Source organism: Sus scrofa, chromosome 1 (genome assembly GCF_000003025.6).
Source record: "Sus scrofa isolate TJ Tabasco breed Duroc chromosome 1, Sscrofa11.1, whole genome shotgun sequence".
NCBI classification, from domain to species: domain Eukaryota; kingdom Metazoa; phylum Chordata; class Mammalia; order Artiodactyla; family Suidae; genus Sus; species Sus scrofa.
This window is the reverse complement of record NC_010443.5, coordinates 227,883,258-227,905,825: the sequence shown is the minus strand read 5'-3', so window position 1 is coordinate 227,905,825 and position 22,568 is coordinate 227,883,258. Positions and strand designations below refer to the sequence as shown.

The window sequence follows — 22,568 nt, the reverse complement described above, 5'->3', positions numbered from 1 at the left end:
TTTTCAGATAGGAATCAGGATTGGGACAGACATGCATTCTTCTTCCTTTGGGGGAACATAAGTCATCAAAGCTGATGCCCTGCCATCTCGGCGTGATCGTGATGGTGGTATTCTGGTTTATTGCCTAGAATAACAGTACTTGCGAAAAGGGCATATTGATCAGAAATCAGAACAAACCAGGAAAGTTCCTAAAGAACATTATGTGCGAATAATCTTTAACCCACAGGCTTAATTGTGCTCATGGTCCCTATTATTTAGCTTATGGGTGATTATGTTTAGGGTACAATTTATCTAGGGAGAAGGACAAGGAATTACTCTAAGCTGTTCAGTTTTAAAGTATTCATTTCTGAAAAAAGCATGAGGAATGTAACTTTTCTCTTAGGTGAATAAGATGCCTACGTCATTTTGCGTATCTCTTGAGAGGGAATGAGGATTCTGTCACAAGGCCGTATTATTGTTTCGTGACTGTTCCTCTTTTGTCTTTGCATCCCCTTCCTTACTCGATTACTTGGAACTCAGGGAAGGTCATGAAGGCTAAATCAGGCCCGTTTTCTAAAAATAAGAAATGGGGGACACAGAAAGGCTTTTCTGCCCAGAGGCCCCATGGGGCCCTGCTTGGTTACAGCTTCTGTGGACCTGAGCTCTCCATTTGTGCCCAGGGTTCTGTGCAGCATTATAATGTATGCCCCATGAGAGCAAAGTCTCTTTTTTCTTATTTTCTGCTGATTATCCCTTTGTAGATGAAAGAAGATAGCCCTGAGTTTGCATGTCAGCATATGTGACTGACATTTCTATTTTCAGACTGTGAAATTTAGGATTTATTTGGAGGGTTTTGCTATCTGTGAAGAGATAATGTGGAGTCAATTCCAATGGATTGGTAACATTTATTATTCACAGAGAACTGACAGGAAAATAGCAAAAACTTAAACACACACATGCATGCACACACACAGAAAAGAAGAAAGGAATGAGAAATGAAGGAAGGAAGAAAGAAAAAGACAATTAAAAAAGGCCCCAACAAACACAAAATTCTTTAAGTATCAAAGCTGATCTTCATACCGATGAACTCACTAGGGGGCTTTCTGAAGTTTTTTTTTTATTATAGTTGATTTATAATGTTCTATCAATTTCTGCTGTACAGCAAAGTAATCCACTTATTATATATATTTTTTCTCACATTATCCTCAGTCATGTTGTATCACAAGTGATTAGTATAGTTCCCTGTGCTATACAGCAGGATCTCATTACTTATCCACTCCAAATGCAATAGTTTACATCTACTAACCCCAAACTCCCAGTCCTTCCCATTCCCTCTCCCTCCTCCTTGATAACCACAAAGCTGTTATCCAAGTCCATGAGTTTGTTTGTTTTCTGTAGATAGGTTCATTTGTGCCATATATTAGATTCTAGATATAAGTGATATGGTATTTGTCTTTCTCTTTCTGACTTACTTCACTTAGTATGAGAGTCTCTAGTTCTATCCATGTTGCTGCAAATGGCATTATTTCGTTATTTTTTATGGCTGAGTAGTATTCCATTGTGTGTGTGTGTGTGTGTGTGTGTGTGTGTGTGTGTGTGTGTATGTACACCATATCTTCTTAATCCATTCATTTGTTCATGGATGTTTAGGTTGTTTCCATGTCTTGGCTATTGTGAATAGTGCTGCAATGAAAATACAGCTGTATGTATCTTTTTCAATGACACTTTTGTCCAGGTCATATTTCTGGGTCACATGGTAGTTCTACGTGGTTTTCTGAGGTACCTCCCTACTGTTTTCCATACTGGTTGTACCAGTGTACTTTCTCAGCAACAAAGAAGGATTTTCTCCACACCCTCTCCTGCATTTGTTATTTGTTGACTTGTTATTTTTATTTTTACTTTGTCTTTTTGCCTTTTCTTGGGCCACTCCCGCGGCATATGGAGGTTCCCAGGATAGGGGTCTAATCGGAGCTGTAGCCACTGGCCTATGCCAGAGCCACAGCAACACAGGATCCAAGCTGCGTCTGCGACCTGCACCACAGCTCACAGAAATGCCAGATCCTTAACCCACTGAGCAGGCCAGGGATCGAACCCTCAACCTCATGGTTCTTAGTCGGATTCCTTAACCACTGCACCACGACGGGAACTCCTGTTGACTTTTTAATGATGGCCATTCTGACCAGTGTGAGGTGGTACCTCATAGTAGTTTTAATTTGCATTTCTCTAATAATTAGTGATGTTGAGCATTGTTTCACGTGCCCGTGGACCATCTGTATATCTTCTTTGGGGAAAAGATCTTTTACCCATTTTTCAATTGGGTTATTGTTTTTTGGCTGTTGAGTCGTATAAGTTGTTCGTGTATTATTATAGATTAAGCCTTTGTCAGTTGCATCCTTTGAAACTATTTTCTTCCATTCTGTAAGTTGTTAAAAAGGAATTTACCTGGATGAAATGAAAATAAACAAATCTGACTAGGAACCATGAGGTTGCGGGTTCGATCCCTGGCCTTGCTCAGTGGGTTAAGGATCTGGCATTGCTGTGAGCTATGGTGTACGTCGCAGATGAGGCTTGGATCTGGTGTTGCTGTGGCTCTGGCGTAGGCTGGCAGCAACAGCTCTGAATCGACCCCAAGCCTAGGAACCTCCATATGCTGTGGGTGCGGCTCTTAAAAAAAAAAAAAAAAAAAAAAGCAAACAAAAAAACTCTTCTTGAATGCTCTCATTTCTTTTCAGCTGCACTTCTTGGAGTCCCTTGTAAAGCCTTGATATTGGGAGAGAGCAATTACAAAAAAAACAACAACAACAACAAAAAAAAACCAACTTGATAAAGTTGCTATAGAGATCCCAGGGTTCATCCATTTGAAACATGGCCAGTGTCAGTTCCTGTGATGTATGCCTGTCAGGATGGAAAGCATAGGATTAGTGGCTTTACATGTGTTCATAATCAAAGTATTTTTTTTTTTTTGGTCTTTTTAGGGCACTCTCAGCATATGGAAGTCCCCAGGCTAGGGGTCAAATTGGACCTGCAGGTGCCAGCCTATGCTACAGCCACAGAAACTCCAGAGTCAAGCCACATCTGTAATTTACACCATAGCTCACAGCAATGCCGGATCCTTAACCCACTGAGAGAGGCCAGGGTTTGAACCTGAGTCTTCATGGATACTAGTAGGGTTTGTCACTACTGATACACAAGGGGAATAATCCAAGTATTGATGGAGAAGAGCACCCTTTCCCGGATAGCTTCTCATTTGGAGCTGTAATGTTGTCTTCCTGTCTAACCTGAGAGCCTGGACTAGAGGCAGCTCTCTCCTGAGATTTGTCAGCAAGAACTTTATAGATTTTTTTTCTTTTAAATAAAATTTAATTAGTAGTGTCACTGAGATCCTTTTGGTGAAAATCATAAAAATTTGTTTTTGGTGAGGATTAGTTATTGCTTAAAAAAGATGTACTTAGCAGAAATTGAATTCTTTTCCTCTCCTGCCAAATAACCTTATTGATTTCTTTTTCTGATGATAAAAGTGTTATATAATGTATATTCAGTTACAGAAAGAAAACACAGAAGGAAGCTTTCCATAACCTCACTATCAAAAATAAACATCCTTTAATTTTCTCATCCATATGTTTTCAGAAGTTTTATATATATATAAATATATATATTTATATATATATATATTTATATATATATATGGAAAGAACATTTAAAATGTACACTGGGATCATATAATATCTTTTGTTGTCTTCTCATCCATTTCCACTAAAGGTGGATGTATTTCCTTAAAAATAAGGATAATTCAGCACATTTTTAATGGCTGCATAGTATTTCATCATAAAGGATATAAGACATTCTCTTTAAAAAGTTTTTTCCATTGATTTCAATGTTTTTATAATTAAGGAAATATTTATCTAAATTTTCTTCTATTGATATTATGCCTTAAGAAACCATTTTCACCATTTAGTTTTTATGAGACAATGTTCTTAAAAGAACCCTATGCCTATCAGATGGTGTATCTTAGGTTTCATTTTTAGTGATAGAGAAAAAATAATAAGGAGGTGGAGGTGTGTGGAAAAGGAAAGGAAGGAAAATGTCAAAGCAATTCAATATGGTGAACGAGGCATTTAGATGCCTGCTGTCAGGCCCCCATTCTTAGCATTTGTGGAGTTAGGACAGATGTAAGTACCGATGGAAGCCCATGTACTCTAGTTTAAATATTTAAAAACTTTCAATTAAGCTAATAATCAAAAGTAACAAGAGGATAGGAGTTTCTCTGGTGGCCTAGCCATTAAGGACTCAGCATTGCACTGCTGTGGCTTCAGTTTGATTCTGGCCCAGGAACTTCCACATGCCTCAGACATGAACAAAAAGCAACAGGGAGGTCACGTTGTGGCTCAGCAGTAATGAACCCGACTAGTATCTGTGAAGATGTGAGTTCAATCCCTGGCCTCCCTTAGTGGGTTGAGGTTCTGGTGTTGCCATGAGCCAGTGTATGTTGAAGAAGTGGCTTAGATTTGGCATTGCTATGCCTGTGTGTAGGCTGGCAGTTGTAGCTCCAATTCGACCCCTAGCCTGGCAACTTCCATATGCTGTGGGCATGGCCCTAAAAAGACAAACGAAAAAATCAAAAATGAGAATAATGTTCAATACTTTTACCTTTTCATATTTAGCTGAAAGGCCAGGTTTGAGGTTCAGGCAACCCCTGGAAGCAAGGATTTTAGGTTTCAAGGCTGTCCTGTAAGAGGGTGTGCACAGCCTTCCCTTGACCCTTGACCCTGTAGATTCCTCACTGTGAGGGGAGGGGTATTGCCAGAGGAGGTTGCTGCAGAACCTGGGGCCCAGAATGAAGTCTTCTGTTGCTCACATGTGAGTGTGGGTGTTGCCTGCTGATTTTTCCTTCTTTTGAAAAAAAAATTTGATTTAAATACATCAATACACATATGATGTAAAAGTTAAATGAGAAATCTGTAGAATAAACTGTTTACATATTCCTGAATCCTTCCCTTCCTTCTTCACTGTTAATAATTTATGTATATCCTTATGGAGTTTTCTGGTCATTCATATAACATGATATACATATAGATATGTGCATATGTTTATATAAAATATATATCCACATATATGGTTTTAAAGTTTTAAATCATACTGGGCATATCATGCTGTAACTTTTGTTCACTTAATATCTATCTATTTATTTTTGTCTTTTTAGGGCCACACCCGTGATATGTGCAAGTTCCAGGCTAGGGGCAAATCAGAGCTGCAGCTACCAGCCTACGCCACAGCCCCAGCAACACCAGATCTAATCTGTGTCTGCGACCTACACCATAACTCACGGCAACAAAAGACAAAAAAAATGTCCGGTGGCATATAGAGGATCCCAGTTTAGGGTCAAATTGGAGCTATAGTGGTGGCCCTATGCCAGAGCCATAGCAATGCCGGATCGGAGCTGCATCTGCGACCTACACAGCAGCTCACGGCAACACCAGATCCTTAACCCACTGAGCAAGGCTAGGGACTGACCTGTGTCCTCATGGATGCTAGTAGGGTTCGTTAACCACTGAGCCATGACAGGAACTCCATGTTTTAAGTCTTTGAAGGTTACCCATCCCATTCTCTTCTTAGAAATAACCACAATTAGGAGTTTCCTTTGTGGCTCAGCAGTTAAGGAACCCGACTAGGATCCATGAGGATTCGGGTTCGATTCCTGGCCTCCCTCAGTGGGTTAAGGATCCGGCATAGCCGTGAACTGTGGTGTAGGTCGCAGACGTGGCTTGGCTGTGGTGAGGCTGGCAGCTGTAGCTCTGATTTGACCCTTAGCCTGGGAATTTCCTGCCTCAGGTTCAGACCTAAAATCAAAAAAAAAAAAAAAAAATCACCACTATTAAAAGTTGATTGAATTAGCAAAGGTTTGATTATTTTTGGAGGGAAGTGGTGGATACATTGGGATCCACTATATCATTCTATTTTCTTTTAGGTGCATTTGAAAATTTCCACAATAAGTTAAAATTTCTTGAAAACTACTACTTGTTATTTTTTTTAATTACTGAAAGCCTTTAGCTACCTTTTTAACTGGGAGAAGATGCTCTCACCACATTTGTGCTACTTTTATTTAAAGTCCAAGCTTCTGGCTTGGTCTTGAACTAAGCAAGCCCTGAGTCAAAGAGAGAGGGGCTAGTGCAAGCAGTGAATATATATGATCATTGAAAGACTTGTGTCTGGAAATCAGAATTGCCCATTGGCTGAGGTTCCTTTATAACAGTTTGATGTTTTCATCTGAAATAGGCTCAAGACAAGGCGTGCCCGTGGTGGGACTGGTGGTGGAAGGTGGTCCCAACGTCATCCTTTCGGTGTGGGAGACTGTGAAAGACAAAGACCCAGTGGTGGTGTGTGAGGGCACAGGCCGGGCCGCTGACCTCCTGGCCTTTACCCACAAGCACTTAGCAGACGAGGGGTGAGTTGTTGACTGTTCATTTCTGAAACTCCGCTGACTCCTTATTTTTCCATTTTAGTTCTTCCAGCTCTGCTTTCATGTGCGCTGGATATCCTTGGAGGAGAGACTGGAGTTCATTTTACAGTGGTTTTTGTATTTATAAAGCAACGCCAAAATGCCCTCCAAAGATGCAAGTTACTCTCCTTATATGAAGAGTGGCCTGTCTCTTGCAAGGACCTCGAGCCTTGTTTCAGCTTAGAGAAAAAACATCCAGGGGCAGTGAGGGCAGAGACTGCTGTGGCCCCAGATCACCTTCAAATTCAGTTGCTGTTTGTAAAATAGCAGAAATTTGGGAAATAGACATTCTGACATTTTTTGTAGCATAAGATGTACTTACTTGAGTTTTCGTTGTTGTTGTTTTTGTTTTTTTAGGGCTACACTCATGGCATATGGAAGTTCCCAGGCCAGGGGTCGAATTGGAGCTGTAGCCACTGGCCTATGCCACAGTCACAGCAATGCCAGATCTGAGCCATGTCTGTGACCTACACCACAGTTCATGGCAATGCTGGATCCTTAACCCACTGAGCGAGGCCAGGAATCAAACCTGCTCTTCATGGATACTGGTTGGGCTCATTACCACTGAGCCACAACTGAATTCTTCGAGGTTTTAATTCTTTCTCTTTTTCAAAACAATATGGTAGTTTTTTTCTAGCCATCCCTATACTCAGTGTTACTCTTCCAATTTCAGAAGCATGATATTTCTATTGTGCAAGTACAATTACAAACTGAAATGACCTCACTAATTTATTTAATAAACATTCATTTGTAGCTTATGTTATAATTGTTCTCTGATGGCTTTTCCCTTACAGTTTCTCTCCCCTTTCAGTCCTCAGCCTCTGCTCCACCCTCTAACCCCTTCCTGTTCTTTTAAATCTCTCTCTTTCCTTAGGGTATCCTAAATGAGTGATTCTTGAACCTTTTGGAGTTTTAGCTTCTTTAAGAATTATGATGCTTGGAGTTCCTGTCGTGGCTCAGTGGTTAACGAATCTGACTAGGAACCATGAGGTTGCGGATTTGGTCTCTGGCCTTGCTCAGTGGGTTAAGGATCTGGTGTTGCTGTGAGCTGTGGTGTAGGTTGCAGAGGAGGCTCAAATCCCAAGTTGCTGTGACTCTGGCGCAGGCTCGGCAGCTCCGATTAGACCCCTAGCCTGGGAACCTCCTTTTGCTGCAGGAGCAGCCCTAGCTAGGAAAGGCAAAAAGAGAAAAAAAAGAATGATGCTCATAACTTCTGGCAATTTCACAGACCCCTGGAAATATATGAGATTGAGAACCCTGCCCCAAGGGCGTCCTTCTCAGGAGCATGGCAGATCAGCCCATTCTCCCTTTCTTTCTTTTTTCTTTTTCTTTTTTTTTTCTGTCTTTTTAAGGCTGTACCTGCTGCATATGGAGGATCCCAGGCTAGGAGTCTAACCACAGCTGTAGCCTCTGGCCTACACCACGGCCACAGCAACGCAGGATCTGAGCCCTGTCTGCGACCTACACCATAGCTCACAGCAACACCAGATCCATAATCCACCGAGCGAAGCCAGGGATCGAACCTGCAATGGCTTCATTCCTAGTTGGATTCGTTTCCGACGCACCACGACGGGAACTCCTATTCTCCCTTTCTATTCAGCCTTTTCCTGGTGGTGCTGCTTTACTTTGCTTCCCATGCATTTGTCTTTTGGCAGAACTGTCCATAGAAACCTAGGTTGGAAGGAACAGCTGCAGGGATGTTGTACTTATGTTGATATTTCTGGCTCATCTCCCTCTCTGCGTTGTGTCCAGTCACTACCATTCCTCTCTCCCCTAGGACCCTGCGCCCTCAGGTGAAGGAGGAGATCATCTGCATGATTCAGAACACTTTCAACTTTAGTCTTAAACAGTCTAAGCACCTTTTCCAAATTCTAATGGAGTGTATGGTGCACAGGGATTCTGTGAGTATGATGAGTTGATGACACAACCGATGTAAAAAACGCGGCTGTCTAACAACTCTGATATTTATTTTCACTTTTTTTTTTCGTTTTTACCTTGATATTATATATAACTCCACAGAACTTGACCCTGACGTTGATGAAACTTGGCTTCTTGTTCCTTCCTCCTCACCCCCACCCCACCCCCCCGCCTCCCACCATTCTTCAAATTCCTGGTACCTGGGCGAAAGCACTTAGATAATATAACAATATTACAGAAAAGTGATCAAATTGAGTGAAAATGACACATAAATATTTTAGGAGGGAAAAGGAACAGTTCCATGTCTCACATAGTCTGTGGGCTTAGATGAACATATCAGAGTAACTTCAGTATATCCTACAGGGGTCACTGGAGATGTAGTGGATCGTGGAAATGTGAGAATATACTCTCAGAAGAAGGAAGCTACAGACTATGGGCTAGGAATATGATACAGATTCAAGAAAAGATTTTAGTGTTTTAGGGTACTTTGGTCAAAATTTTTTGTCACTGACTTGGATGATATATATATAACTTAGCTGACAGTTATAGTAAATATAGCAAGCATGTTATGATTCATAGTGATTTTCCCAGATCATACAAGATTTTGGTAATTCTAATGCACCTGGACTCAAAAAAAAAAACGGATTGAAGAAGTTCAGTCTAGACTGAGCATGGCTAAAGGGATGTGAAAAACCCTTGGGGATTTTAGTTGACCTAATAACAAGACAAATAACAACCATGTCTACAATTAGCAATGTGCTTTCAGTGTGTATCTTTTCAACTGAAATAGCTCCATGAGTGGCAGTGATTTTTTATTTTACTTTCAGAGATTATGAAGCTAAAGCCTAGAGAATTTAAGCGATTTGGCCAGAGTTATACATTTATGAAATAGGAGAACTGAAACTGTACTCAACAATTGAAATCGTGTGCACGGTTTATGTTTCCCACACTAAGTCAGTAGGTTGAGAAAAGGACATGTTAAATAGATCACCCTTATATTTACCTCTTCCTTTCATCGAAGAGAGTGACCAAGAAGCGGTGTAATAATCAAGAGGGAGCAAGAAGAGGCAACTAAGGGTTTTCAGGTTATAGAAATTAGGTTCTCAGCTCCTACACAGTTGAGGGTTGATTATATTCATGCATATGAAGGGGCTGTTAGGTCAAGGGTGTGAATTATAGAAGCATAATTTTTCTATCCTTATGAGACTTTAGAGATTATTTAGTTCCTCTCGTCTTGTGGTTTAGGAACCTGAGATGCAGTGGCTTTAAGATATAACCAGAACTGACTAGTTAGTGGCCTCTCTGGGGCTAGAACTTTGCAATCTTGGCTCTTTTTTGTTGAACAGCTCCCTCTACCATGTAATGTATTTTCATCCGAAAAGACTGAGAAACATTCATTAATAGCAGGAGAGCTTTTGTAATCATAAATAATGTCCTTATTTGTTTTTTTAAAAAAATCATTTGCACTCCAGGAGGCACTGGGCACTTTGACACTGTGAGGGTGTCTGTTCCATCCATTGTACTTGTTCACTGGGTACATTGTAATTGCCTCACTTATTTTACGACAAATCCTTAAGGATTCATTTCTCATTACAAAGCAAAAGTCTTAGTTCTAAAGCTTTGTGAACAGAAGGATCTCATATCATATCCATTCAAAATAAGAAGTAGTTTTTGTTTGTTTTTTTATTTTGCTTTTTAGGGCCACACCCTCGGCATATGGAAGTTCCCAGGCTCGGGGTCAAATCAGAGCTATAGCCACTGGCCTATGCCACAGCCACAGCAACACTACATCTGAGCTGCGTCTGCGACCTACACCACAGCTCACAACAACACCGGATCCTTAACCCACTGAGCAAGGCCAGGGATCGAACCCGAAACCTCATGGTTCCTAGTCAGATTCTTTTCTGCTGCGCCATAACAGGAACTCCAGGAATAGTTTTCTTTACATGAGAAATTAACACTGAGTTTCTTTTCATTATAGCATGTGAATAGTAAGTCAATATAGTAATATTCTTTCACATATATTTTCTCTAGGATACCTAAAATTTTTCTTTTTTTTTTTGTTCCTGCATGTATATAATTCTTCATTACTCTACTTAAAAGTTTTTTCTCTTTTATTAGTAAAAACATTTCTAGCTTTATAATTTTGACATTGACGAAGAATTTTTTCCTTGATTTATTAGCTCAAGAGTATTTACTTTTGAAAGCATTTCTTCGCCAGTTTCCAAAATGTATGAATTTGTTTTTCATCTGTTTTAGATTATCATATTTGATGCTGATTCTGAGGAGTCACAGGACCTTGATTTAGCAATCCTAACAGCTCTGCTAAAGCGTGAGTGTCTAAATAAGTTTACAGTTTTTCCTCTTTTTCTCTACATTCCATGGCACTTTGTGCTTTTTATGTTGATATTTTAAACAGAATATGTGATTGCTTTTTTCTACCCTAGGCACAAATTTATCAGCATCAGAACAATTAAATCTGGCAATGGCTTGGGACAGGATGGACATTGCCAAGAAACATATCCTAATTCATGGACAACATTGGAAGGTATAATGAAAATGAAGTTATTTGTAAGACATGTTGTGTGTTTAGTTTGTTAGGAGGGGCAAAAGATTAAATTGGAGGAAAGATAGACTGGTTTGGGGAGGGGTGAGGGTAGCGTCTCTGAGGCTGGGTGCCCAGGGATAGCGAAGATGCTTATCTATTTTGCCTCCCTCAAAACAAGCTACTTAGAAATTCTGACATTGTAGGCTTGGGCTTTGCAGTAGGGTGATCTGGCTCCCATTTGTTGGGGGGCCTGGGAGGTTAGTATATTTCTTACTTTCTCCTGTACTAGTTGCAGTACCAGAAAGGAATCCTCTAATCCTCTGTCTCAAAAGTTGCTGCTACTGTTAGGGAAGTTAATACGAGAAGATGCCAGGAAGGTCCCAACATTAGCCATTTATGCTGCCAGAATTCTGTGGCATAAATTTGTTCAGCTCTGGACTTTTTTCCATTTTCAGCTTTTTAGGGACTGCTAAGCCAATTACCACTTGACCACCGGCTTTCCAGCTTCTAAAATGTTTCACTTTTGACCTCCTTGTTCTTGTGGATTCATTTCTTTTCTTTTTTTTTTTTAAATCTATTTACTATAATTTTAGTGGAGTTTTAGGTAGGCATAAAAAGTATATGGGTGTATTTAATTTGCCATTTTACCTGGAAGTCAAGTATAGTTTGAATGGGAACATGCCAAGTTACCAAAAAAAAAAAAAAAAAAAAAAAAGGAGAAACCAAGAATTTTTTTTTAGAATTTTATTAAACTCAAACATTAATATGGGAAGCATCGAGATCTTTACCATAGTCAATCTTCCCATCTGATAACAGATTTATTCAAGATGTCTTTTATGCCTTCAGTTTACTTTTTGTTACATCTTTTCCTTTTTAGGGCCACACCCGAGGCATATGGAAGTTCCCAGGCGAGGGGGTGAATCAGAGCTACAGCTGCCAGTCTGCGCCACAACCACAGCAACAAGGGATCAAAGCCACATCTGCAAACTACACCACAGCTGAAGGCAATGCTGGATCCTTAACTCACTGAGCTAGGCCAGGGATTGAACCCATATCCTCATTGTTGCTAATTATATTTGTTTCTGCTGCGCCACAATGGGAATGCCCTTCTTTTTGTTACATCTTTAGGTTGGTCCTGGACATTTCTCAGCGAGATTGTATTTTATGGTTATTTTATCTGTATAGTTTTGAGTTCAAATACATGTAATTCTTTAGTTATTTATACTTTCTTAATTGTCTCTGTGTTTCATTTATTTCTGCCCTCTGAAGCCTGGCTCACTGGAACAAGCAATGTTAGATGCTTTAGTGATGGATCGGGTGGATTTTGTGAAGCTCTTAATAGAATATGGAGTGAACCTCCATCGCTTTCTTACCATCTCTCGACTGGAAGAGCTCTATAATACAGTGAGTACTGAAACATTCCATCAGTTACCACCTTAAGCTTTCTTTATTAATTAGCTTATGATTTAGCTTAAGCTATATCTTGAATATTCAAGTCTCCTTAAATATTCAGGTATAAAGATAGCCTATAGAGAGACAGCCTTTTCAACCATAGTAGAAACATTCCTACTAAATCTATTTTATCCTATGGTCATTTTTGTGTTTTCCACTTTAATTAAGTATACAGAATAGAAGCATGAAGTAATTTAATAAAAAGGGTAGTAGTACCATAGTTTAAGCCAGGGATGTAAATAAGAACAATTGCTTTATTGAGCAATTAGAAGCATCTCAACCTAAGGCCATGGTTAAAATTCCGTTCGTGCAGCTTTCCCATGACAACCCTTTATTGAAACTAGACTGGCTTACTCATTGTAAAAACACCAGTTGCTGAAGCCATGCACCTCTCTGAAGATATGTGTCCTTGCCGTTGAATCTTACCCTTTCTTCAAAGCCCTATTCAAGTCCTGTCTTCTCGATTACTCCAGAACAGTCATCTGCTCCTATAATACACATTATTCACCACTCTTTTTAGTGTATACCTATTTATATTGTTGGTTATTTTTGGTGTAAAAGGGTCCTCACTCTCTTTTACGAGATTGTAAAACCTCTATGAAGAAAGTATTTATATTCTTCATTGAATCCCTCAGTAGCTTGTATGAACAGGTTGAGTGTTCAATAAATATTTGTTAATGGAATGTAATTGTGTGATTTATATATAATAAAGGATGGTTATAGATTTGTTAAAATTTATTCCTGCCTCTTGCTATGTAAAGTTAATTAAAGCCTTACTACCTAGATAGATATGTCTTGCATTGAAAAATATCTTCATCTAATTATATCGTCTCTTGGGAAGGAACTTGCTTAGAATTAATTTGGCTTAAGCTTCATTACTGAAGTTGAAGAAAATTTTCAGTGTTCTGGATTATGATGCATTCTGAAACAAAGTGTGTTTTTCCTCCCTAACACATGGTAATTAAAAGGTAATTAAAATTCTTATTTTTGTTCTTCATTATAGAAACAAGGACCAACTAATATGCTCTTGCATCATCTTGTCCGAGATGTAAAACAGGTAACCTAATTATGAAGGTGTTAAAATTCTTGTATTGTCTTAGCTTTGTGGTGAAGTGTTAGCAATTTTTTCTTTGTAGTATGAGAATTGAATTAGCTAGCAAATTACCTGCACTCCTCACCCATGACTCTGAATAATTTCATCACTAAACCACGCTCATATTTTTCCTTCTTTTTATTATTATTATTTTTTATTATTTTTTTATAATTTATTTTTTTTCCCACTGTACAGCAAGGGGATCAAGTTATCCTTACATGTATACCATCTTTTTTTTCCCCCACCCTTTGTTCTGTTGCAATATTAGTATCTAGACGTAGTTCTCAATGCTACTCAGCAGGATCTCCTTGTAAATCTATTCCAAGTTGTGTCTGATAAGCCCAGGCTCCTGATCCCTCCCACTCCCTCCTTCTCCCATCAGGCAGCCACAAGTCTATTTTCCAAGTCCATGATTTTCTTTTCTGTGGAGATAATTTATTTGTGCTGGATATTAGATTCCAGTTATAAGTGATATCATATGGTATTTGTCTTTGACTTTCTGGCTCATTTCACTCAGGATGAGATTCTCTAGTTCCATCCATGTTGCTGCAAATGGCATTATGTCATTCTTTTTTATGGCTGAGTAGTATTCCATTGTGTATATATACCACATCTTCCGAATCCAATCATCTGTCGATGGACATTTGGGTTGTTTCCATGTCCTTATTTGCTTTGTATTTTTAAAGATTTGACCTACCAAGTAAGGGGCATTAGCCAATAATTATTTTCTGTTATAAAAGATCTACTGGAGACATAGAAACTTCCAAGGAGAATTTTAGCTCAACATGATACAATAGTATTGCCAATGATGATAATAATACCTGCTGAAAATAGAGAAACTTCCTGGTTCTCTTGTCTTTATTGAAGGATTTTATGTGATTTCCTTTGTTTTTGTTATTGGTCTAGCTCTGAGTGGTCACTTGGGCACTCTCATTTCTATGAATCTAAGCACTGTTCTAGGGAGCCAGGGTGGATCCCTCTGCTCTGTACCTTTGCTTGTATTTTGTTCATGGTGTTCTCATTGAACTTCTAGTTAAATCAGAACTAAAATCATCTGATCCCCATTACTTACCAAAACTTTGCAACTCTGACAGACGTTTATGCCTTAATTCCTTCTCTTTTTTAATTTTTTTCCTTCTCTTTTAATTACCAAGAAACTTCTCTTAATTACACCTGCTGAAAACTGGGAGTATTGTTTTTTTGTCATTGTGATTAAGATCCATCTGCAGCACATTTTAAAAAATTCTTCTGTCATTTTTTTTGAAGTCTAGTATCTTTTTTGATGTTTTATTTAATTTTTATACTTTTTTGAATTTTAAAAATTTATTTATTTATATTTTAAGTCTGGTATCTTGATGGAGAAATTGTGGCCTTTCTGATTACTAAGTGGAAGAGCCAAGGTGAAAGGATTGTGGAGGAAGACATTTAGTTGGCAAATTAGTCATAAACAAAACTGCACATGCTGATGTAAATTGAGTTTGCATTGACTGAAGCTAAGTGAAAATGATTTTCCTTAGATTATTTCCTTCAACTCTCATTCTATCACAGTAAGCTGAAGAAAAAGGAATGAAACAGTTAAATATGCTTTTAGCTAGCAGCAAATAAGAACATTATTTGTGTTTCTTGAAAAAAGTAAATTGTGAATGTGAAAAAGAGAAATTCTTTACTTTATTTATATGTGTAACCATCTTTCTTTTTTCATATTTTCAGGTTTTATTGAAGCATAGTTGATTTATAATGTTTGATAATTTCTGCTGTATAGCAAAGTGATTCAGTTATACATACATTCATTCTCTTTTAGATTCTTTTCTCAAATATATTATCACAGAATATTGCATAGAGTTCTCTGTGCTGTATTTATATATGTAAATGTCGTTCTTGTTCAAAGCTTTGTGAACATTATTCACAATCTGTTCATGTTATTTTGCTTTGTTTTATTTTATTTTATTTTACTTTTTTAGAGTCACATCTGCAGCATATGGAAGCTCCAATCTAGGGGTTGAATCAGAGCTACAGCTGCAGGCCTACAATACATCAGCCACAGCAATAGGGGATCCAGGGTGTGTCTACGACCTACACTGAAGCCCACGGCAATGCCAGACCCTTAACACACTGATTGAGGCCAGGGATAAAACTTGCATCCTCATGAATCCTAGTCAGTTTTGTTATAGCTGAACCATGACAGGAACTCTGGAGATAATTTTCATTTAGACTCAGACCTGTGTACTGTGTACATAATCTGCTGCTCATGCTTCCTACCAACCATAAAATTTGGTCATGGTTTGAGAGCTCATTTTGTTCTGCCGTTTCACTTTCCTTATTTCTATTTGTTTTACTTCCTTCATATTCTTATTTTGTGTATGATGTAGTACAAAGTGTTACAGCCATTTCAACAGAGAGAGGGGCTGAAGATTTAACTTAATGTTAATTTTGGATCCTCCACTATACCTCCAGTGATTATACTTTTGTTGTAGCAGTTCTATCATTTCCAGTTAAAAACAATCTTTTTTTTTTGGCCACACTCTAGGTTTGTGGAAGTTCCCAGGCCAGGGATCAAACCCACACCACAGCAGCAGCCCAAGCAGTGACAACGCTGGATCCTTAACCCACTGCACCACAAGGGAACTCCTAAAAACAATCTTTTATATTCTCTTTAAATATTATTCTAAAGCGTATGTTTTCATGAGAGAGAGAGAGAGAAATTAAAAGAGAGCGAATGAGCTCTTTTAAGCAGACATTCCGTGTCTATGACACTAAAAACATATCAAGGCTAAGTATTTTTTTTCCTGTCTGAACAAGCAAGTTGTATCAACAGCTGGCCATATTTGTCGATTACTTTGTAAAGATGATTGAAGGGCGTGTCTCTCATTGCAGTTGATTTGGTTATGTTCTAGTGACATGGCAAAAAAGAACAAGAGAACTAACAGTTATAATTTATTACATGTTTTTGTTTCAGCATACCCTTCTCCCAGTCTACAGAATAACATTGATTGACATTGGACTGGTAATAGAATACCTCATTGGTGGAGCATATCGCAGTAGCTACACTAGAAAAAAATTCAGAGCCCTGTACAACAACCTCTACAGAAAACATAAGGTAATGTAATTGAAAAGTACCCTAGTAAAATTAAGGATTACTAAGAGTTATACTTTAAGAAATTTGGCTTGGAAGATTAGATGGGAAGAGTGTCCAACATGGACATTTTATTTATTGGCATTTACTGAATATCTGATACATGGAAATTACTGTGCTAGATGCTGGCATGGTGGCCTGAGATGACATAAAGGTTGGAAGTTTAGAAACTCTTAGAGGAAACAGATTTATGAATAACTAGTCACAATACAAAACAGGATATAAAATGTGCCATACTGACATAGAAGTATGTGGTGAGAAATGTTATAGAGAGAAATGATCAGTTCTTTTTCTTTTGAAAATACAGAAGTGAAAAGCTTAATGGGGTTAGCTCTATAAACTCATAATAGCTTGTAGCCTGGAGATGACACACTTGGAACAATTGTGTAGGGGTTATATTGGAAGATGCATGCAGAAGTACCATGTAAAAATACATATTTCGCATGTATTATTTTCCATAGTAGTTTTGAAAATCTAGTGATGTAAAATTAGAGTTGCTGTTTCGTCAATTAGCAGAGAAAACATTTCTTGTTTCTAAAATTACCATTGGCAATCAGCAAACTGAAGAGCCTGTTTCTTATCAGGAGATAAGGGAAATGTTAGAAAAGGTAGTTGGCATTTTTGGTTGAGAGGAGAGCAGGAACACAGGCACAGTACCGGGGACATCAGGGTGCGGTGTTACAGCGACAAGGGACAAGGAGTTCCCGAAGGTTGTGAGGGATGACACTGGAACAATACTTTGGGATAAGATCACATGAAAAGTCTGGAATAACAGGCTACTTTTGACTCTCATTTGTAAAAAATGAGGTGAAGTGAAAACCCAGCATAGCTTTAGGAGATGAGAAAACCAAACAGAATGAAACCCCACTCTCAGAGAGAAAATGTTCTTCATTATAGGGTTGCCTTGAGGTATCAGCTCCTTCATGTAAACAAAATTGGCCTTACTGCGAGGTTACCAGTGGCAGGTTTAGGACTTGGCCTCGATGCAGTCCAGTGGGGAGCACCCTAGGCCGGTCCCCCTATTACCCTCTCTAGAAATGGGTACGAAATTCCCTATTTCTCTTGATTCTTTTCTAGTGAAGAAATACAGAGTTTATTGTGTTTGGTAATAAATTAGATAGCAACAGTTAGGAATACATGGTTTGGAGTCAGAAAGATTTGGACTGACTCTTACTTCTGCTCATCAGTGGCTGTGTGAAAAACGTAACCTCTCTGTATCAGTTTCATCATCTATAAAATGGGAATAATATTATAATACCCCTTTTATAAATTTATCACAAGGGTTAAATAAAATAATACCTGGAAAATAATACCATATTACTGGTATTAAAGGGTATAGAGTTACTTAATAGTAATAGTCATTATGATTATTACAAGTGATGCTATGAGTTGTGTTTCACATAATAATGATAATTTGAGTATTATCTTTAAAAATCTGGATCATATCACTTCTATGTCTAATTTATACCTGTAAAACAAACTGTAAATAAATAAAGTAATTCAAAGCCTACGGTTTATATCATGTATTTTTATGTCAGTCCCTTTAAGAATGCTTTCTTTTGTTTTTGTTTCTCATTGATGAAAGGTTCATGCTGACAAGCAATTAATTACATTGTTATCGGGCCAAGCCCCTGGAATTCCAGTAGTGATATATAACACCCGGAGAAATTCCGTAACTTTCTAACTTAAGCTTAACCTTGGAACCGTGAATGGGAAACTTTTCTTATCAGAACTGTGAATCTTTATTGCCTGTTCTGAACTTGTTCCAGATATAGAACATCTATCGATTCTAATGGAATTTCCACATAGAAAAGGAATGCAGATATATAATAGGGAACAAAAGAACATGTTCTTTAAGATGCTAGAAAATAAATGTGTTTAGTAAGAAGGAGAATCATGAGAGGCCCCTGTTGGATAAGTAATTACGAATCACTGATGAGATACAGAACCATTGGATATTTGGTAGGCTACAATACCGTATTTACTTGTATTGTTGTCTAGAAATACAGTGCTGATTGTTACCACTATAATCATCTTTTTCCCTTTTTATTTCAAAAATGAAATAAATGTCAGCAAGTGACCACTTTTGCTCAAAGCCTTTCCCAGCCGCCTCTTCACCGGAGACACCGCTCAGGAAATAGAAATGAATCTACAGAAAGCACACTGCATTCCCAGTTCATTAGAACTGCCCAGCCTTACAAAGTCAAGGTACCACTTTTTATTTATTTATTTATTTATTTATTTATTTACTTATTTTTGTCTTTTCTAGGGCCACACCCTCAGCCTGTGGAGGTTCCCAGGCTATTGGTCTAATCAGAGCTGTTGTTGCCGGCCTAAGCCACAGCCACAGCAATGTGGGATCTGAGTCGTGTCTGCGACCTACACCATAGCCCACGGCAATGCCACATCCTTAGCCCACTGAGCAAGGCCAGGGATCAAACCTGCAACCTCATGGTTCCTAGTCGGATTCATTAACCCCTGAGCCACGATGGGAACTCCACCACTTTATTTTTAGATTTGAAAATAAAATTGTTCTTGTAGATTGAGATCTTTGCTTCATTTAAAGTTTGAGAGTGGGGGACACAAAGAGAGGGACCATTTACAAGTACCATAAATGAGAAGGTGTATGTTTGTTCTCTAGCAGTGGTGATGTACAAACGCCCAGGACAGGCAACTAAATGATTGCTGGGGCTGGCACTTCAGGCTTTCTTCCTTGTTCCCACTTCTGCTATGTTCAGATGATCATTCAGGAAGGCTCCATGGGGTGGTACTAAATGGAACCATTAGCCCAACATTGCACCCTCATCCCTCTTTCCCCAATGCTAATTGGAGGTGACTGTTTCTTTGTTTTTTCCATCTTCTTTTTTTTTTTAATTTGTTTTAAAAGCTTTATTGTAGTTAATTTTCAGTGTTGTGATAATTTCTGCTACACAACAAAGTGATTCAGTTATACATGTACACACATTCATTCTCTTTCAGATTCTTTTCCCACATGTATTAGCACTGAATATTGGGTAGAGTTCCTTGTGTTATACAGCGGGTCCCCCTTGGCCAGTCATTCCACATAACTCAGTGTGCATATGCCAATCCCAAACCCCCAGTCCATGCCTCCCTTCTACCCACATGTCCCCTTTGGTAGCCATAAGTTTTTCAAAGTCTGTGAATCTGTTTCTGTTCTGAAATAAGTTCATTTGTATACTTTTTTTTAGCTTCCACATGTAATTGATATCATATGATGTTTGTCTTTCATTGTCTAAATTCACTTATCATTAGTATGATAATTTATAAGTCTATCCATGTTGCTGCGTATGGCATGATTTCATTCTTTTTTATGGCTGAGCAATAATCCATTGTATATATGTACCACATCTTCTTTATCCATTCCTTGGAATCTTCTTTTTTCTTCTTTGAGGCTTTTTTGAAACCAATTGCAGCCCAATTACAGTATGATAATTATAGCGTGTGTGTGTGTGTGTGTGTGTGTGTGTGTGTGTGTACTTATGTGTGTGTGTTTGTGTGAATGAGCAGTGTTATGTCCCCTTCCCTGTACTACCTCAATCCCACTTTCCTTTGGGGAATGAATGCTTTTGTTCAAGAGTTTCCATACAAATTGTTCCTATGTTGGCTGAAATAGGTTTGCTTTTCATAGCTCTTAGAATGAAAAGATACTTCATAAAACTACCCTTGGTCCTCATCAATGACATGAATTCCCTTTATTTATAGAAGTAAAGGAAGCTTATTATAATTTTTGCTATGTTACCCTTTAATTAAAAAGAATAATTTTTAAATCTTATTATTTGCCAGACATTATTTTGGACATTTGGTTGAATTTGAGCTGCAGGTGTGTTGGAGAAGATATTAATGATGATTGAGAAATGGCTCCACCCTCCCAAAGTAATAACCACAGTGCAGTATGATGAGCATGGAAATAGAGACACCTATAGAATGATATAGGAGACTCTGGGGAGTTAGAAAATGAGTTTTGAGATGAGTGTTGAAGGGTGGGTTTACCAGGTAGAGAATAGGATTTCATCATTATCTGTTATCACTAGAGGAATAGAGTCAGAATAAAGGAGAGCAAAATTAAAACCAGTCTATTTGGATGAATGTTGGCAATACTAGTGACTCTTTTTTTCTAAGAGAAAAATAATGAATCTATATGTAAGATGAGGCTAGAGGTTTTGAATTGTTCCCATTTATCCAGTATGTTTTTTTAAGCCCATTTCCATGAAAAATTGAAAATTGTCATATAGTTAGTGGCTGTATTCCAAAGGTATGGTGTTTTAACTTGGGCTAAGTGAACTTAAGGCATCTCAGCCTAGAGATCCTGGAACTATTGGATACAAAAAGAAGAAGATTAATAAAAGGGCAAAATTTTGGTTTCTGGTTTATAAAGTTCTATATTATGTCCATCTCTTTTCAGTGATTTAAAAATATTTCTAATATACCTGATGTGTTTCATCAGATAGATCATCCTGCATCTGATTATTGGGAAACCTATTCCTTTTTTATATTCTGACAGGAAAAGTCTGTAGCCCTTCATAAGTCAAAGAAGAAGTCAAAAGAAGAACAAAATGTATCGGATGACTCTGAGTCTACTGGCTTTATTTATCCTTACAATGACCTGCTGGTGTGGGCTGTGCTCATGAAAAGGCAGAAGATGGCCATGTTCTTCTGGCAGCATGGAGAGGAGGCCACGGTCAAGGCAGTGATTGCTTGTATACTCTACCGAGCAATGGCCCGCGAAGCCAAGGAGAGCAACATGGTGGATGATGCCTCAGAAGAGCTGAAAAATTACTCAAAGTAGGAGTTTTCTTTTCACTTGATATTAAACATCAACAGTTCTTAAAATGGTTAGACACATTTATCTCCCTCACCTTAGAACTTGTCAGACAAGTAGACTTGGAACCATGTGTTTCATAGACTCTTTCATAAATAAAAGTCTTGATGAATAAGGGGAAGAGAAGTGGGCTTCAAGTCAGGAGTCTTGGGTTCTAGTCCTAGTTCAGCTTCTCGCTAATTGTCAAGTCACTTGACCAGATTTCAGAACTTTCTTAACTGGAGTGATTTTGAAAGTCCCTGCTAGCTCTCAAACTCTTTGATACCATTATATCAATACTTTGTTGTTGGAGTTCCCGTCATGGCTCAGCGGTTAACAAACCTGACTAACATCCAGGAGGATGCAGGTTGGATACCTGGCCTTGCTCAGTGGGTTAAGATCCAGTGTTGGCTGTGAACTGTGGTGTAGGTTGCAGACACATCTCGGATCCTGCATTGCTGTGGCTGTGGTGTAGGCCAATGGCTGCAGCTCCGATTCGATCCCTAGCCTGGGAAACTCCATATGCCGTGAATGCAGCCCTAAAAAAAAAAAAAAATATTGTTTACTTTAAGTACCTCTCAGGCAGGAAAACAAATAAATATATTATGTATTAAATTACCAGAGAGTGATAGTGGAATATAGAAAAGTTAGACATGTTTGACTTTCTGATTAAAGCATTATAGAAGTAGGGAAGGAAGGGAAGCTAGAATTAATAGAAACTTATTTATAATTTTGATCAAAAAATTCCAGAGAATGACAGTATCTACTTTTTAGAGAAACAACCTTCCAGAAAATCACCTGGGAGTGTTTCCACAGCTAGCTTCTTACTTAAGTCATCTGTATATTTTGTAAAATCTTTTTAAACAGGCGAGGGTTGAGGGGGTAGGAGGAGTTTCCACAGCTTTTCCTTGAATGGTTATATGTTTTTAAATAGTCTTTTCTGTCAAAAAAATTCTTTATTTGGTCTTATTAGGAAGCCCCAAACCAAATCATGTATAGCTTGTCTTGTGTGGGGTCACTTCTCCCCATAAATATCTCATGCACTCCTGGTGTAAGCCAAATTCTCTATGCTTCTGTGGAAACCCTCTCCAACTCTTGCTCCAGGAAAGGGAGAACAATCCATTTCCTAAG

The 22,568-nt window shown here is 38.4% G+C and overlaps 1 protein-coding gene across 8 annotated transcripts in view; it reads left to right on the top strand.

Moving 5' to 3' along the window:
* TRPM6 (transient receptor potential cation channel subfamily M member 6) overlaps nt 1-22,568 on the top strand; it is a 228,413-nt gene that overhangs the window by 132,098 nt on the left and 73,747 nt on the right. For all 8 annotated transcript variants that reach the window (XR_002336394.1, XR_002336392.1, XR_002336397.1 and 5 more), the window contains 9 exons: nt 6,253-6,421; nt 8,253-8,376; nt 10,652-10,724; nt 10,840-10,940; nt 12,210-12,344; nt 13,396-13,449; nt 16,442-16,582; nt 18,692-18,826; nt 21,141-21,421. Coding sequence is in view for 1 of the 8 variants with exons in the window: in XM_021064975.1 (XP_020920634.1) it covers nt 6,253-6,421; nt 8,253-8,376; nt 10,652-10,724; nt 10,840-10,940; nt 12,210-12,344; nt 13,396-13,449; nt 16,442-16,582; nt 18,692-18,826; nt 21,141-21,421 (1,213 nt within the window). In the remaining 7 variants the exon portion in view is untranslated. The remainder of the gene's footprint in view (nt 1-6,252; nt 6,422-8,252; nt 8,377-10,651; nt 10,725-10,839; nt 10,941-12,209; nt 12,345-13,395; nt 13,450-16,441; nt 16,583-18,691; nt 18,827-21,140; nt 21,422-22,568) is intronic.